Source organism: Empidonax traillii, unplaced genomic scaffold (genome assembly GCF_003031625.1).
Source record: "Empidonax traillii isolate 1590-97213 ecotype Southwest subspecies unplaced genomic scaffold, ASM303162v1 scaffold89:size1181294, whole genome shotgun sequence".
NCBI lineage: Eukaryota > Metazoa > Chordata > Aves > Passeriformes > Tyrannidae > Empidonax > Empidonax traillii.
The window spans coordinates 474,285-492,627 of NW_020955282.1; the positions used below are offsets into that span (position 1 = coordinate 474,285).

The window sequence follows — 18,343 nt, forward strand, 5'->3', positions numbered from 1 at the left end:
AGAAAAGAAAAGAAAAGAAAAGAAAAGAAAAGAAAAGAAAAGAAAAGAAAAGAAAAGAAAAGAAAAGAAAAGAAAGAAAAGAAAAGAAAAGGAGACCCACTAATGCAACTAATGAAAAAGAATGCTAAGTACTAAAAGACATAAAATTAGATTTTCAAAACATGGCAGTTTGTTTCTCACAATTTGGCTACAAAAGGTCCAAAAAAAAAAGTCCAAATAAGAAAAAATACACTAAGGAAAAAGAAATACACTAGAAGAGGGGTTTTTTCAACTTCAACCAGTTGGTGGTCATTTTATGCACAACAGTTTATATACACTTACTAGAAATTGCCATTATGTCTATCAGCAGTCTTGTGGATGTTCTCATTACTGAACTGTCAAATCCTTTAAAAAATTCCATTAAGGTTTTGCTGCAAAGACACCAGTGCCAATGAATTCTCCATGTACAATGAAAATTAATGCAGTGTTTCAGAAGAAGGCCATTTACTGACAGCATACCTGGATATAATGACCTGTTTCTATTCTTTTTCACATTAATAGTACTTCTACCAAAAAAAAAAAAAAATGGCCACATTGTTCCAACTGGTAAAAGTCAACCGATGCCTTTTGTAGTAGTGTATTATGTAATGTGGGCAAAAAAGGGAAGCACAAGTCAACATAAATATATATATACAAAATATATATATGCAAAAAAAATCCTTCCTCATTGGACAGACCATACTGATGTGTGGCACATGACTGTGTGGCTTCCAGACCAGAGTGGGTATATTAATGAATGGCTCAGATTTAGTTCTAACTTGCCCATTGGTTTCTAACAGTTTAAGCAGATCAGCCTTGCTGATTTCTCACCTATTTCATCTTTTCTCATGTCCTTCATCTTGTCTATAGTGAGATTCTTCTCTTCCAGCTTGGACAGGACTGATGGTGGTAACACTGAGAACTGCCTCAAAGGGCTGACCCAGCCCCACAGCCGCTTGTCAATAACTTTGCTGAGATTCAGTAGTCGATATGTCATTGCAGGCCAACGTTTCCTAAGGGCAATCTCAAAAAGAGCTCGAACAATACGAGCTGCATTCTGGAAAGTGAAAAAAAAAAAAGAAAGCAAAACTGTTTTAATTCTCACAAGTATTTTTTGTAAAATGAAAAGGATCCCATAGACTCATCTTTGACAAACCGTAACAATGGTTTTTCTTTCCAAACTTCTTTCAAACATTTTTGAAAACTATTTTTTTCCGTCACTGCCTAGTGGCAGAACTACCTCATGATTGCCTTTAGAAATTACGAAAAGAAACATGTGCAACAAATTACAGTTGTAGTGTCAGGTCTGCCACAGAATTTTTAACATGGTTATGCTAACATTATGGAGTTTTCAATTTATTGCATCTCAATCACTTCTGAAACAAATTCACTTACTGTACCCTCTATACAATAGTAAACACCTGTAAAATCACTTTATATGGAAATTCAACTTCTAGATTTTTTCAGCTATAGTTCCATAATAGTATCCCATTAACATAAGTTTGAATGAGGTCAGTCTTATCCTGAAAACCCAAGTTATGATATTCCTTTCATAAACTTTTCAAGCTGTATTATGAAGCTATGTGTTTTTTTAGTTCCCCTACCGGTACTATGTCTGGGCTAGGAATTATGTTCTTGATTCATTGAATAGAATCATTCCCTACTGGCTCTGCTAAGCCAACAGGAATAAAAAATAGAAAATTATTTGGTCGTGATAGGAAGCATATGTTACTGAAGAAGCACATTCCTCTTACTTAGAAAGAATGAATAATTTTCTTAATAGTCACTATCCAAGTAAAAAAAATTCACAATTTGTAGCACTGGTTCCACAAATACAATTTATGAAGATCTGAGAAGACCATATTACCTCACTAAAAATGCTATAAATGAAACAGACAAATAAAAGCAACTGCCTTGAAAGCAAAGATTAAAATAATCATACTGAAAATCATTTTTCTGTGCAAGTACCACAATTTTTATGATGTGCATAATCAATTCAAAATTTTCTCATTTATACCCATACAGTACTACAAAATGCAAACATTTCTGGAAAAGGTTATGCTAATATGAAAGTGTTGCTGAAAAACATGTATAGTTTGGAATATTTAAATCTCATCTTTAGCAACAACTAAATGCAATTTTCTAACTAATTCTTGCCAAAGCAGTTTTGTAAGGATGAGACAAAAATGATTCCATGAAACTTGTTGCTGACTGTTGAAAAAAGAAAAGAAAAAAAAAAGAGACAGACATAGGATGGGCTAAAAGGTCAAACTTCATAATCAATTTTATTATTGTTGCACATCTTGGATTGTCTACGAGCATTTTGTCACTCTGAATTCTCAGGGATCCAGAATTCTAAACTCTCAAGGAACACCTCTTTCTTTCTAAGATGGTGTCCTGTGTAAGCAAGCAGCTTATGTCATCTTCTTACACCTCTGTGTCATGTCCATGTAGTAACTAAATGTGCTGTGTAACAATCAATAATTCAGATATCAAATCAAGCCAACAAACAAATGTATAGACTGGTATGTAAATCTGCATAATTACATCTAGCAAAAAACCCTAGTTTCTTGGGTAAACCAAGGTATGTGAATCAAACACAAATTATGTTTTCCAGAATGAAGTATAAATGTAGCCAAAACATAAAAATAGATTACAGTAGTTTTTCACATTTAGAAGAAAATGCACAAAGTTAAGAACATAATTTTTGTGCAATCACAATTAGGTCAACTAATATATTAAGGGGTAATAAAAATGAAAAGAACATTCATAATTAACAAAACAGTGCCCTAGTCTTCCAAGGTAGCTTTTTGCAAAACTTTTCTACTTAAGTATTATACTACACGTGCTCTGATTTTCACATAAACTTGTATAAAAATGTACAAAAGGATGCAGTTCAGGGCCTACTTATATAATTTTAAATGCCTGGGAGAGTAAAAACAGTAGAAGACAGCAACAGATATGTAAAAAATACTATTTTTACCTGTGCAACATATGCAGAATCTGAAATAAGTGAGAAGCTGTCCATCTCCCCTCTGCTAATGTATGTTTGAAGGAGGATATTAATTTTTCCATAATTGTTTTCCACACCTCCTGGAGCAGGAAGTTCACAGAAATCATTCAGTAAGGTATCTAGCTCTTCTATTTCTTCTTCTCTTACCTAAAATGCAATTATACATTATGAAGAGGCCGAAGCAATTTGATAAAAATTTTTACACTGAAATCAAATTTGCCTTATAACAGTTACATTACTTTTAAATGGAATCTCTAGTTTTAAGGAGGAAAAAAAAGAAGAAAAAAAAGCAGCAAACCCACATCTTCCACAATGTAGCTAATAGACCATAATTGAAACTATCTTAATAGGGACACAATTACATTTTGTTATTCATCACCATCTATTAAGGTTGCCATTGACATACAAAAATTTGATATGCCACAAAAATTGAATCTTCTGACCTTACCATCCTTCATCTGATGAGATTTCATTTTTTATTTGACCAGAGTAAAACCTCTGTCCATCTAGATTAGGGCAATCTTGAATTAACATTAAATGTACTCATTATAGTTACATAGTTAGCATGCGGCATAAGAAATTTTTAAACTCAAAACTGTGAAGTACTATGATTCATCATATCAGAATTTTCACTGTTAATAAGATTAAGTCCTAATATGAGTAAAGAAATATTAATATCTATGGTTTGAATAATGCATAACATTTCACATTCTAACAGATGACCCTTGCATGGCAAAACTAGCATAAATCTACATATTCTTTGATTTACTGATAGTCTGTTAGTGTGAAACTTATTTAAAGAGGGTAAATGTTTGGTCCCTGCAGGGAATCATCCGAAAGTAATTTTCATTTGGACCTGACTACCTGACATACAAAAGACCCTAAGACAATTGGGTTAAAATCCCCAACTATCCAGTCATTGGTCCCATGGGAAAGAAAGAGATGAAGTACAAAAACATCATAGATGACTCCAGTCTCAGGGGAATATTATGCTCTGCTTAAAACAGCATTTTTGATACTTTTTTTCTGCTATTGCATAGCACAATACAGATCAAATCCAGATTTGTATTTCAGCTACTGGTGAGTTACCTATCTCAAAATGCAGAATTTTTAAAGGCAGTATGGAGACATGACTCATATTACAAAAAGCCACAATTTTTATCACACAGGGAGAAATTCTGAGTTATTCTTATGAAAACCAGTTACTAGTTTTTAACATTCAGAGACACACGACAAATGAATCACAGAAATCTGCAAATGATGGTGCACTGATACCATACCATACAAATCTGAGAAAGCAAACCGGAAAAAATGTATTTAAGTCAAGAAGCATCACTACTAACTTTATTACAAATATAGAAACACAACATATCATATTTTCCATATGCTTTTCTTTTAAATATTAAATTACGCTAAATTTAGACATAGCAAAGCAATATCACTATCATAAAAAAAAGGCTTTTTAGCTTGGAAAACGTTCCATGTATGACTGTGAAACCTCACTGCTTATTATCTTCTATAATAGAAGAGATTACAGCAAAATAGAATTTCTCCATTAGATAAAGAGATGGTAATACTCAGACAATGTGTGCAAATATGTAAATATGTAGATGGTGAGCGATTCACACTACCAGTTAGCAGAGCCGGGTGAATGAGAGCCAACTCTGATCTGAAAGTTGTATAATTGTGGTAAAGTGGCAATGAGCCCAAGCTAACAAACCCTGTGGAGTCTGGCTTGTACCTCTATGAGACAGAAGCATGGGCAAACAAGCTCATGCCAGCTTGGAACGCATTGCCTTGTGTTCTAGCCACAAAAAGGAGGCAAAAAGGGAGGTTGGAATTGAATTGAGTACCACAGCACAGTAATCTTCCAGCCTGCACAAAATCTGTTATGACAACTTTCTAGATTTCAAATTTGAGTTTAATTTATGAGAATTTTTCATTCTGCCAGTGTAATATTGTTCCCTGCATGAAATATATCTCACAAAGTTAACTTCACTGAGCGCTGCCTCATTCCTGATAAAGCAAATTGTTCAGGGAGACATCTAATAATGCTTTAAACTTCAAACAGAAAAACTATCTCATCCCTGGGGGCACACTATTCCAATGACACTTAGTTTCACCTGTTAATAACTGAGGAGCTGAAAAGTTCTTAAAAGCATTGGAAAGAAATTCTCAAAGATCCATAGTTAGTTATTAAATGTGCACTATCATTCAGGCTGAACTACATATGACTTCGAGTTAGAGCAAATTATGCCTATTTAGAAAACATTTTATAACAGTGCTTAATATTTAACAAAATTTGTGTCTGTAGACAATATTTATACAGTAAGTACTACAGAAGTGTCTAGTTCCAAGGCATTCTTTAACTTTACCTTTATCTGTTCAAATTCTTCAGCTTTTGATACTATAGCAAGAATATCACCTTCTGTTTTATGAGCATCAAACAATTCATTGAAAGTCTATTAAAAATAAAAAGAATTGATTTAATACTGAAAATAAAAATACACATATAGCAAAAAACAAAGAAACATTAACAAAAATTTAAAAAGGCATATAAAGTTAAAATTTAAGTTACTGGAAGTCCAGAGTGATGCAATTTCAACAGGAACAATGTTGAATTACTGAAAGAAGGACTTTTCAGCAGTTTTAGAAAAACAGTCCCTAGAAACTTTGCCACCCCAAAATCAAGAGACATGCAATGTGGCCACTTAAAAAAAAAAATCTAGAACATATCTGAGTGAATAAATATGTGAGACTAATTATATACAGTAACAGTAAGCAGTTAAAAATTCGTAATACTGAGTCTTCAGCTTTTATTCAAGAAAATTACTTACTTGCTATAAAGGAAAGGTTTTAAGATGCATGTGTACATCAAATCAAGTTTCCAATACTACAAAATTTTGTGCATGTTTACAACACAATCTGATTACAGTGCCAAAAGCTGTTTAAGGTTGGCAACCTCAGAAGCTTGTCTATTATCAGACACTATACTCCAATGTGTTATCATGTACTCATGTTTGCACACACTATAGATATCAAAATGTTCCTTATAATTCTCCTAAAAGAACTGAAAAAGACTACAGAAATGTCAAATCTCACTTCACACCAAGTCTAATTTTTCAGTATTGCTTGGTATTTAATTTCTTTTTCCTATTTCCTCTCACCCCATTTCAGCAAATATGATTTGAAAACATGGTGAACAAAATCAGCTACATATTCTGTAATATCTAACAACTATTTTAGGCATACATTCAAAAAGAAGGAAAAAAACCACCAGAAACAGAACATCATCTTTTACCTCTATAGTATTGTATTTAATATAGTAGTGGCTGGCTGTTCTGCCTAAATCTGTTGAAGAGAAAAAGCCAGTTCGTTCTTCAAAGCGAATCATGCGGGCTTTGTCCAGTTTTCTGCCGACTTCAATCACCAATTGTTCTCTGTGCTTTTCTAGACCTGGATCCATCTAGATATGAAACAGACATATGTATTTGCACTTTAAAAAAGTGTTAAATAAATAATTTTAATGAGATAATCCAATCACACAGAGTCAGAAATTAGATAAAAGGAAGGCACAGTTACTGAGTCGAGATCTTCCTGAGATCTCACTAATAACAGTTACATTGACATTATTGACCAAAATCTGTATGCCTGGGAGATAATTATCAGAATAATATTTCTTTTGCAATGTTTTGAGACTATCAATACAATGTAGACCAATATTACTTATGAAATAGTAGCATGATTATGAAATAAATTTACACTGAAAACATATTCTTCATTAAACTATCATTACTGTATCACTTCACAGAAATGTGCCACCTTACGGCATCTTCTGTTTATGAAAATGGTTGATGATATACTTTGCCTGGTTAGTTGACAAGAGGATGGCTTTAGTTGCATTCATAAGCTGTATCCTTAAGTTGCATCCTATAGATTAAACTTCAATTTGAATAGCTTAAATGTTTCCTAGCAAAAAACCTCTAACATCCCCAAGAGCTTTGGATATGTCAACGGGGATATTCTAACTACTGAGTTGCAGACATACAGGAACATTTGTGTTAAGAGCACACAAGGAGTTTGCTGTGCCCGAAGTCCTTTCTATTCATATCAAAGTTCAGGAACTTGGAAATTTCATCCAAGAAATAATGCAAATTATCTCATTAGTGCACAAAACTCCCATCTGAGTGGGACTGCTGCATAACTGTGTGTTTCCACATCATGCACCTGGAATACCCACACTGACAGACATGGGTGAAAAGGGATTCACAGTCATGTTAACTCTCTGGAATATGTGCACCTAAGATATGGCTCTAATTAGACAAGAAACGTTAGTCACCAAATTTGAAAAGACTGAAAACTCTATTCTAGTCCACAGCCAGCATTCTTACGTCAGGGCTTGTATATAGTTCAGATTTCCTACAGAGTAAGTTATACCTGCCCTCTTGGTAAACCTGCAACAGAGATATATGACCAAGATGGCAAAAAGGAGCAGGCTTTAAGAACTGTTATGCCTTGGCTTGTTCTGCTTTTCACTGGGCCAGGGTTCAGTTTCATTTTTGTGCTGAAGTGCTTCATCTCATGGTCGGTGAAGCTGCAGACAAACATAGTCATCTCCATAAAGCAGCTGCAAGGCTAGTTCCTAATATTCTGCCTTTGCCAGTTACTCCAAAGCTGTTTCTCCTTAGTTATGGCTTGCCTCAGTTTCAAGTCAAAAGCTAAGATGGCAAAGGTCTAGACTGCTTTTCTCAACAGTACATCATGCATTGAGTTCAGATTTCAGAGCAGACATGGTCAAAAAAAGCATGATCCAGATGCCAGGTGTTTAACATTTATTTCTTAAAACTATTGAGGGGAAAAAATAATTAAAAAAAAAAAATCAAAATACTCCCCTACTCTTTTGGCAGTACAAATTACCTGCCAATCTTTTGTCTTTAACACTAAACTAACATTTTTTACAAATAAAAAGTTTTAACTTTAAAAGAAAGGTCATCAACTTGAAAAGGCTGTGAAACAATATTTAAGTCTAGAGAATCCACAGTTAGCAACCTTGTTGAACTTGCATAATTAGAATCCTGCAAAATAAAAGATCCAGCCTAGAACAGCTTTTACTCTTAAAATGAGCCTTGGCATGCCCACAGTAAGAATCTGAGCAGGTCTGGAGAATACATATGGAAATTTAAGAATGCCTGATAAAGTACATTACAATTCTTGATAAATGACTTATTATTCACATTGTTTTCTCTAGCTTACTGAGAGAAATGTTGGGCACACACTCCTCTAACTTTTATAGATGTTCTAAACGTAAGGCTTATGGGGATGAAAAGCTTTACTTAACTGTGGGAACACCAAAGAGTGGCAAGAAAATAGACAAAAGGGTTTACTTTAAAAATGCAGATACCTTTTCTTTGGTACCCTAGAAGTATAAGAAAATCCTTTAATTCATACTACAGGCTTCACTTACACAATATTTGCATTTGCTCTATTTTTTCCTTCCACTCTTTGTTTCCTCTTGCTGCTCATCATGAAATTTGGCCATTTTCACATTTCAGCAAAAGGTATTATTGGTAATTCTGTCAAACAACTTGAAAAATGACACATCGAAGCCGCAGACCTGTAGTAGTCTAATCCTGGGTGTAGCCCAGAAATGTCCTAGAGATAATGTGTGGGGTGCCGAATGTGTCGGTGCAGGCAGGTGTGAGTGTGCCCCAGTCTCCCTGTGCAGCACAACACACCCTGTCACGTGGACACGATGGATCTTTGGTGCCCTGAAGCAACTATTGGATGTGGTGAGGGGCAGTGGAAAGGGAAAGGAGAATGAGTTTGTATCATCTCAGCACCATCAAACAGCTGGGAGGTGTGATACAAGATGGGTATATGGATTCTGAATGGTTAACAGTGGTTGTCAGTCACAACAGAGATAGAAATTGGCACACTGCAACATTACTAAAAAACAGTAAGATACTAATCGTGAAAATTGAATACCTTTATTCAGAAAAGAAGGAATAGAATGGTCTAACTGAGCAAATCTTTGCTTATGTCTGCAACAGGCACTATAGCATCCTCACACTATCTATAGAACAGTAGCTTTGAAATTTAAAACTGGTTTATCTAGAAAATAATGGGATTTACATTGGTTTTATTCCTACATGAAAGAGTAACACTTCACATTGATATAATTTGTTACTGCCTTAACACAAAAATAAGAATGTCTAGTATTAGCACATCAAATCAAAAGGGGTAGAAAGAAGATTAGTAGCAGAAAATGACAAGGGCTGGTAATCTCTACTTTCTAAGCAGCTGAATAAAAACATGGGAGCAAGGGAAGAAGTAACTCTGTTCATTGTTTTTGAAGTTTATAAAAAATATTTCTGTTAGTGTTTTACTACTTTTTTCACCAGGTATTACCAACATGGTTATATTTCTTTTAACCTAAAATTTGATGGTGAAAAAAAGAGAAGAAATTTATAGTAATGAGACAAAAAAATTCATAGCAAATCAATTTTTATTTTTAATTTTTCTGTGACTTTGTGGTCTGTATTATATACTGTTACATATGGTAATGCACTGTACAGCTTTTTAAAGAAAATGGATTTGAGATGACCAGAGGTATAACAGTGTCTGCAGAAGCTTAAACAGCCCACCTACTTCCACTGCAGCTTCCACTATCAGAGACAAAAGACATCAAAAAACTCTCTACTGACATTTACCTCTACTAAAAAACTGCTGCTCACAATGTCAAGACAAATTATGAAGTCACAAAACAGATTCCTGACATGTGAAATAAACTGCAGTTACCATTCAGTTGTTTGACCATATCCAACTATGTTAGCATTAAACGTTTATAAATAACTGTATAAAAAAAAAAAAGTAATAAAATTTAGATAATCTGTAAACTATGGAACCTCCTAAAAATTACAGATAATGAAAATAAATTGGGAAAAAAACCCTTATGTAACTGCGCTCTGATTCATATCACTGCATGGAACACTTCTAAATAAACAAAGAAAAAATTCAAAACAAAGTAATAAAAATCTTATAATTAATAAATCCCAAGAAAGAAAATATTGAACAATTAAAAATGTCATTTTATAGTTTATAAGATGCCATGTCATGAAACATTATAAAATGAAAGCTGATGGGGATGGGGAGGGGGGAATCAAGTAACTAAAAAATGCTTTCTTTTATCATTTCTATTTAGCCTACAAAACTGAATCAGTGAAAAGAGGTTAAGTTACAGTAACTGACTGATAAGACTGAATGGTGTTCTTTGGAGCATAACTTGACCAGTTAAAATGTATTTTTATGTGAACAGAAGGGGCCTCATAATTCAGTGTAAAAAACACTCTGCTACAGAAAATATCTTCCTTTTTCTAAGCACTTTAAAAGAATTGCTGATGTCAGGTTAAGTAGAAATAGCAAATATTTATCCTCACATCAGGGAAGGATTACAGACCCAGAACAGGTTACAGATTTTTTTAAAAATGCATTTTATACCTGATAAGCTTTGTGACTGATGCCATATACTAATGGATTTGCTCTCATCCGTACATAAAGGTAAGTGTAACTTATCCACTTTACTGCTTCTTCCACATTAGTTACTGTTCCAAGAGCAATCTGGAAGTAGGAAAAGAGACAAAATTAAGTTTATATGTTACAGCTGCACATAAATATTTGGCTGAAAACACATGGAATTGAGAGTAGTAGAAGTAGATTAAAGAAAGTGTCAGGATGTTTCCAACTTAAATAATTTTGAAATAATCATAAGACAATAACTTCAATCATTTACACATCTTTATCTTATGAACAGTGAATAACACGGTATTCTTTGACATAACACTATAGATACACTAACTATAAATGATCTTTCCTACACCACTTATGATTTTTTACAATTAAAAGATGATATTGAGCAAGCTTGTTACAAAACAAAAGACAAACAAAAGTAAATAATTCTTTAGTCAATATGGCCAATGTAATTTTAAGAAAAGTACTTTTAAACAAAAACATTACATTTAAAAGATTAACTTCATCATAAAAATATGAAAGCATTATCTGGTCCAGGTCGTAAACAAAATGATACCAAGAATCTTTAGGATTTTTCTTCATCATGTCTTCATACTTGGCAATCTTTTTATACACAGTTTCTATAAATAGTTTTCTCCTTTTGTATCTGGCAAATCAAACATACAGGTACCTGCTATATCCTTTTTATATGAAAACATAACCAAATTGAACAGATAATATGCACATATATATACATGTTTATTTATATTTCAAGGCTAAATCAGGTATAACAAACCCATTTTTTTACTGACTTTTTTTTTTATTGTGAATTCAATACTTTTATCAACAAATTATTGACCACATACACTTTTACTTAATAACTTCAGCTCTATTTTGCATTGGCTACACTCATGAGAAATGTTTCATCACTTAAATCCAGTTAACCTGATTTTACCACAAGAATTTAATATTTTCTGCATGTCCCATGAACAAAACTTTTTTTGGTTGTCACTCGTTGCTTAAAACAAGCAGATTCCCTCTTACCAAAGTTTTGTGATCCATTACCACATTTTTAAAGCTATTTTTGTTTTACTGGTGTTTGGATTTCATATAAATGTTCCACATGACTTGGCAAAAATTAAAAAAAAACAGCCTATGGAACTAAGTGAATACATATGCATGTTCAGATTGAAGTATCTAGACCTTACTAATAATATTGACATTCTTTCTGAAATAACATACATATCTATTAAAAAATAATAATGAAAGCCAAATCTGCCTTGAGTTAAAATAACTTCAAGCCAGCAAAACCTTGTTGTTACTAATGACTAATAGCATGGAGTAACCCCAGGCTTTGTTTCACACATTTTCAACTGATTTATTTTGTTCTTCCAGAGCACAGGGAGGTCGGGGGAAGCCCGACAAAATTTCCCATTTTGTTTTCTCAAAGTATACACTACATAATGCAATGAAGTAGCTACAAAAGCATTCAGTTCTTCATAGACAACCACAGGGAAAACACTGAACACAACCCACAGGTTACGATTACTCATCTTGCATCCAGGTTATTTTCAATATTTGGCTTCTTTCCATGACTCAAATATCTTTCAGTACTCAACTTGAAATAGTGTAACAACAAAGGACTTGAAATAGTGTTACAACATAGTAAAATAGTAACATTTTCAACAATTACTTTCACAATCGTTAATATTCTCATTACCGAGGACAGTGAAGTCTGACGATTTAAAAAAAGAGAAACACTTCACGTTTTTGCCTCATTTGTTCAAATATATCATTATATTGCTGTTCTATTCTAATGAAATATTTGCATAAGTTTAATGCAAAACTGAAGGAAAAAAGTCGTTGAGAAATACAATTGGGTTTCAGATATGGTACTGAAATCTAACACAGTACTTTCTTCACCCAACTTTAATGAATGATATGCAGATACAAAAAAAAACAGAGCAATTTCTAAATATTTGCTGCCATCTAGTGTTCAAGCAAAGTTCTTATGGACTGAAAATTTATCCTTTGCTAAAACAGTATGAATGATGGAAGTTCCCAGCATTTCCTCAACCATGTAATAGGCATTTAGATACAGAAGGAATAATCAGTGAGTAGAAATATTTACTATATTGACCTTGTATTGCCTGATTATACCAGCTGTCATAAAATGATTTTTATTTTTCACTGTTCATATACAAATAAATGTACTATATTAATTAAATTCTCTGTGCAATTTTCAATGAAAACAATAATCAACATCACAAAATTTTGACTAATTATTCCATGGCTGATGTTGCCATCACTGAGCAAAGTACTTAGTAGCATTTACTGATATTTATTTTCATTAAATATTTTTTTTCCCACAAATGCTATGCTCCACATTTTATCAAGTTGAACGATATTGATTTTCAAAAAAGTGCAAACAGATATAAGTAGAATGGTTTTAGAGGGGCAGTTTTTGAAAAAATGAAGTTTTTTCTTTCTGATATCTCTATACACATTAGGAAAAGCACATAAAAATGCTACTGATAACATATTGAATGTATCATATAACATAATATATTGTCCTTTTAAAATATGGCAGCTATATTTGTATAAGTGATTCAGATTACACAAAGAAAAATTTTTATATATGAACCAAGTATGTGTTGTTAACATAAGAGAGCAAAGAAACTTTCTAACAACCTAATAAGCAATATTCTGTTTGCTTTGGAAACCAGTGTATTTTGAATTACGATTTCAGCATCTGAAGTGACTGTAGTCTTGTTCCTGTACAGTTTTTGAAATAATTTCTTAATGTTACTAGAATTGTCCCAAGTGGGACAGCATCTCCTGTGCTTCACCTACACCTGGATTAGCCATTCAGTCACCCAGCTCCTGATTGATTTATTTAGAAAGGGCTCTGAAGGAATTCTTCGTCTCTTCTGGGAACCCACTCTTTCAAGGCAAAACACAGATTAAGAGGTTTGTCCAAACTAAACAAGTCACCACCTTCTACATTCCTGTCTTCAGAACAAAATCATAAGCATGTGCAAGTAAAGGCAGACACACTGGGGAAGGCATCCCTACTGTCCAGCACTGCAAATCATTTTCTAACCTCTCTAGGGAAAGAAGTCATCCTAGCAACAAGCTGGAGTCCAGCTGTGGATGTCAGGGAGGGCTCTATCGGGTGGAAATGATTAGGGAAGGAATGGTGACCTGCATTGTATGAGCTATTGATGATAGTTCCCAGATAAGTTAAAGTTTATGGTCTAATTAAACCACATCCCCTGCATCTCATCTTTCTTCCTGTATTTCCAGAAAATACAGCTATAGGTATTTTCTGTTTGCCAGCTGGTCAACTGACCCAGAGCTCACTCCTCTCAACTAAGTACCCTAACCATTTATTTTATTCCTTTGTACATTTGATTATGCCCAGTGGCAGAACTTCAGCAAAAAAAGGAAAAGGGCATCTGCCTGCCTGTGTAGATCATCACTGAACATTTACTCTTCTGCTAATTTTTAGCAGAAAAAAATCCACAAAACTGAACCAAACCTCAGATCTGCAGGAGACAATTCTCAGTGGATTGATGTGCTGACATACACATTCAAAGTCTTAATTTTGGTGTCAGCTCAGTGAAGTTGTGAGTATTTCAGGTTTACCCACTCTGCAGCTCTCTTAAGAGTAAGGCCAGCATGCTGTCTCTGAGGTTAGATAACTGCAAATGCTGAAGGGCAAAAAGTGGCAATGAGGAATAAGCAACACATAAATTTCTCCCAAATTCTTAAACTATTACATTTCAAGGTCTTTAGTTAAAGGTGTTGTCTCTGCAATTGATATCCTTCAATGGATTTTTATTTCATTTTTGGGCAATATAAACCTAAGTACAAAATTCAAGGCTCTCGATTCCACTTAGTGATTGTGTAGCTGGGATTATACATTATACTACCTCAAATATCTGAATCATTCTTACCATCTACCTACTTCTGACCTGGTCTAGACAAAAGCAGTTTCATATTCTTGCGAAAACATAGAGTCTTTCCATAGTTTCAAAAGCTGCCTTCATTTTACTAGCCCTTCTTTCAGCTGCTGATACATCCATAATAAATTAGGAGTTTAAACAATTCAGCAGTGCTTCTGGCCTTTAATTTGTTTCTCTTTACAACTCGAGCATAAGCATCCAGATTTCCTAAATGACTTGTAATAAAAGCAGATTATGTTCCTACAATATGTTGTTTTATTACACATAAGTGCAGATTTCCTGGTGCTAACAAGGCTCTGTTATGGAAAAGATGGTCATCAGCACAGTGTCTTGATTTCTGTATCAAATCAGTCAATAAACATATATTTGGTCTCCACATTGTGCTATTGTTACTGTCAAAGGGACAGAAGATGTCCAAAATTGAATGTGCTTCCCAAGACTATCTATTCATAAATAAAATGGCATGTTTTAAAATGTGAGGTTTTTTTTCCAGAATGCTGTAGCCCATTGGAATAGTTATCTCCAGATAAACACAACAATTTCTGAACTATCTGTCTCAGATGATTCCCCTAACTTAGATCAAATCAGCATACACAGAAGATTAGACTGACTCCAATTATAAGGAAATGCTGAAGTTACTTTCCAAAAATGCTAATACAATAGCTCCTTGTAAGTGGTCAAAGTATTGTTCCTCAGTTATTTGGCAGGCACTAATTTTTCCTGCATTTTATGACAGAACAATAAGTAACATCACATATATCAGATAACAAAAAAATGTTGGTTTTGTGCCTTTGTTATTCTGTTGTACTCCATTGCTATTTCTACTAACAATCATTTATCATGATTAAGAAAATTCTGACTGCATCATCTGCTGCTGTAACTGCAGTGCAGCTATGGAATCTTCTGTAATTTAAAGCCTTGAGTACACTGTCCTTTTCAGATAACAATAAAATTACATAAAACCTGAAAAAAAAAAATTCTGTCTAAACTAGTTTGTTAATTTTCTGCACTTTTCCCCATACTTCAAATCCTGTGGTAGAAGTGCTGCACTTCTAAGTAATTTTTATGATACTGTACATCACATATTTCCTATGTATCTCTTTGATTGGATAAGTTTAGGTGACTACCTATTATGAAATGGAACCATTGTTCTATTCTATAATTTTTTTCTTATTTTGATCTACTATTTTAATAGAGCAGGAGGATTAACTTCCTAATTTTACACTTTCAATGTAACCAAGTTATTTCTGCAGTGTCTTCTAGCAATATTTTTCAGAGAACTATTCAATTACTGTTAAAAATTACTAAACTTCTATTGAGATTTTTCTCTTTTCCTGGAAACAGTTTCAGTAACTTGTACACATTTCAAAATAAACTACTCAGTTGTAATATGTACTTCCCCAGAAAAATAAATCCTTCCCCTTTTAGGTAAAAACCTAAACAAAGCTTTATGAGTAAGATTGCTTTTATTGCTGTCAGTCTTATCTAAAAACTCACTGCAACTCACTGTTTTTTCATTTGGACATTTACTGTTTCATAATTACTGTTAACATTACTATTCTAAGCTCACAGTGCCGTTCCTCCCTTGAATGTTTTGCTTTTTTATGCCTTTTTCCCCTCTTCATTAAGCATCCATTTGGCCACACTGATCCAGTGAAAGAGGATGGTATTTACCTTTCCAAGTCTCGATGATTTTTTTAACAGTTTTTAAGCTAGATGAGTACTTAATATTAAATGCAGGGAAAAGAGAGGAAAATAAAGAGAAGATGCTACCACCTTTGAAAACTTCAACCAACCAGGTCTGTTCAACCTTCAGTGTTATTTTTTTGGTCCTAACTGCACCAAAGTCAATGCTAGCGGTATTTTGGCACCTTAATTTTCTATCCAGTATCGCAACATATTGAAACAAATGAGATACAATCAGACATTTGCTACACTATATTTTGTTAAGAAATTCTAAATACTTCCTCTAAAGTAAGTACCTTGGACTTAAAATCTCTTCACAGTGTAAAAGAAGGAAGGGAAGAAGAATCCTGAAGTGTAATTATAACCAAATATGTAAAAAACAACCACCACCACCACCACCACCACCAAAAAAATAAAACAAAAAAAACCCAACCAACCAAAAAAACCCCCCAAAACCCCAACAAAAACCCAACTAAACAAAAACCCAACCCACAAAAAAACCCAAACAAAACAAAACAAACAAAAACCCCCAAACCAAACCAAACCAACAAACAAAAAAACCCACAAAAACAAAACAAACAACAACAACAAAAAACTTTCTGGCCCTGCTGGACAATATGTGCATTTGAAATTACAGCTCAGATCAGAGGAACAACATGCTCCCCATTACTCTCTCTCTCTACAGAATATTACACACTGAAAATTAATAGCCTACATCTCAGACTTTCTCAGCTAAGCCTTCTCAGTGAGAAGAATGGAATAGGATTGAGACTCCCAGTTCATCAAGTCAAATCTTCAGTTCCTCATATACAATCACATCTTCCATACCATCACTTACTACAAAAATTTTTAGCATAGAAAATAATCAGACTTCCTTCATGTCCCCTAGTGTTAGAGGACAGACAGTTCCAGATCTTACATTCCAGGTACCCTTATTTATAAGCAGAGTGATTAATTCTTGTACTGCCATGGTCAAAATTATTTTTGTTCCTTTTTCTTATTCACTTCTAGTTCCAGCTAGTTATAGAGAGCTGTTGCATTGCCTTTAAAGATCTCTTTTTCTAAACTAACCAGCAAGATTTTTCAGGGTATGTCAGTAAAGCATTTTCCAAACAAAAGCCAGCTTTTCTGCTGGAGCTCTTGAAATTCCTGGTATAACACAGGTGGGCACACCTGCACATCTAGACACCTTTTAAGACTATTTGACCAATACAGATGAAGCCTGAAAGAACAATAGCATATGGCTATTCCATGTGCTTTTCACAGTATGTCAGTCATAGAGATCTTCTCTGACCCAGTTCACAACAGAGATTTTCTATTTTACTGTCTTTGTAATTCTTCACTAACTTGAAGGCCTTCTGTGATACAGGAGAACTAAATTTCTAATATTAAGAAAATAAAAAGGTAGAAAAATCCTTTGTTGTGAAGGAAACACTGTTCAACTCTTGTTTCCTCATCTACTTTGTCTATCTCAAGAAAATGAATAAAGCTGTTCTATGAAATCTGGCTAGATTCTTTCCTAGTGAAAAGGTACAGATCTCTCTCTCCTGACTGATCAGAATGCTGAACAATAACACAGGTAATCCTGGCCTTCAAAACCAACAAACCTTTAGGATTTAAATTATTACTGCTAATGTGTAAATTGCTATTATGCAGTTTTAAATAACTGAATATCCATCCAGTTCCACTTAGAGAACATTCAGAGGTGTCTATCTCCAGGCTCATAAGTGTTGTCAGAAGGAAAGGATCGAGAGCAGTACATCTTCCCACGGCATGTATGCCTTCCATTTATTTTTCCTCTTTTCTTTGAGGTAGAAAGAGAAATTGGAAAATTGCAAATGTTTCCTTTTAACTACATTTGTGTCTCATGTTCTGGGGGAGATCAATTTCTCTCTCCCTCCTTGTTCTCAGACTATTCCATGGCCTTGAGGTAAAGAGGGGGAGCTGTGAGCATGGACAGGGGTTAATATTTTCATTCCCCTACACTTGTGTATGGAAATACCTGGAATACAGTTAAGCTTTATTCTGTGTTTGTCTACTTGGGCAGAGATTTTTCTTGTTAACAGGAACTGAAGAAAAACTTGTGAAGAAACCCCTTAAAAGAAAAAAATCAAACAACCCAAATCATGAATGATCAAACTCTGTCATTTGT

General features: G+C 33.9%; 1 protein-coding gene across 1 annotated transcript in view; it reads right to left on the reverse strand.

The window, feature by feature from the left end:
* The window catches only part of ASCC3 (activating signal cointegrator 1 complex subunit 3), a 255,756-nt gene that overhangs the window by 81,319 nt on the left and 156,094 nt on the right, over positions 1-18,343 (reverse strand). Inside the window, exons 17-21 of the mRNA XM_027881455.1 lie at positions 10,529-10,648; positions 6,333-6,497; positions 5,407-5,493; positions 3,002-3,178; positions 850-1,075 (exon numbers count right to left, since the gene is read on the reverse strand). Of these exons, the coding sequence (XP_027737256.1) occupies positions 850-1,075; positions 3,002-3,178; positions 5,407-5,493; positions 6,333-6,497; positions 10,529-10,648 (775 nt within the window). The remainder of the gene's footprint in view (positions 1-849; positions 1,076-3,001; positions 3,179-5,406; positions 5,494-6,332; positions 6,498-10,528; positions 10,649-18,343) is intronic.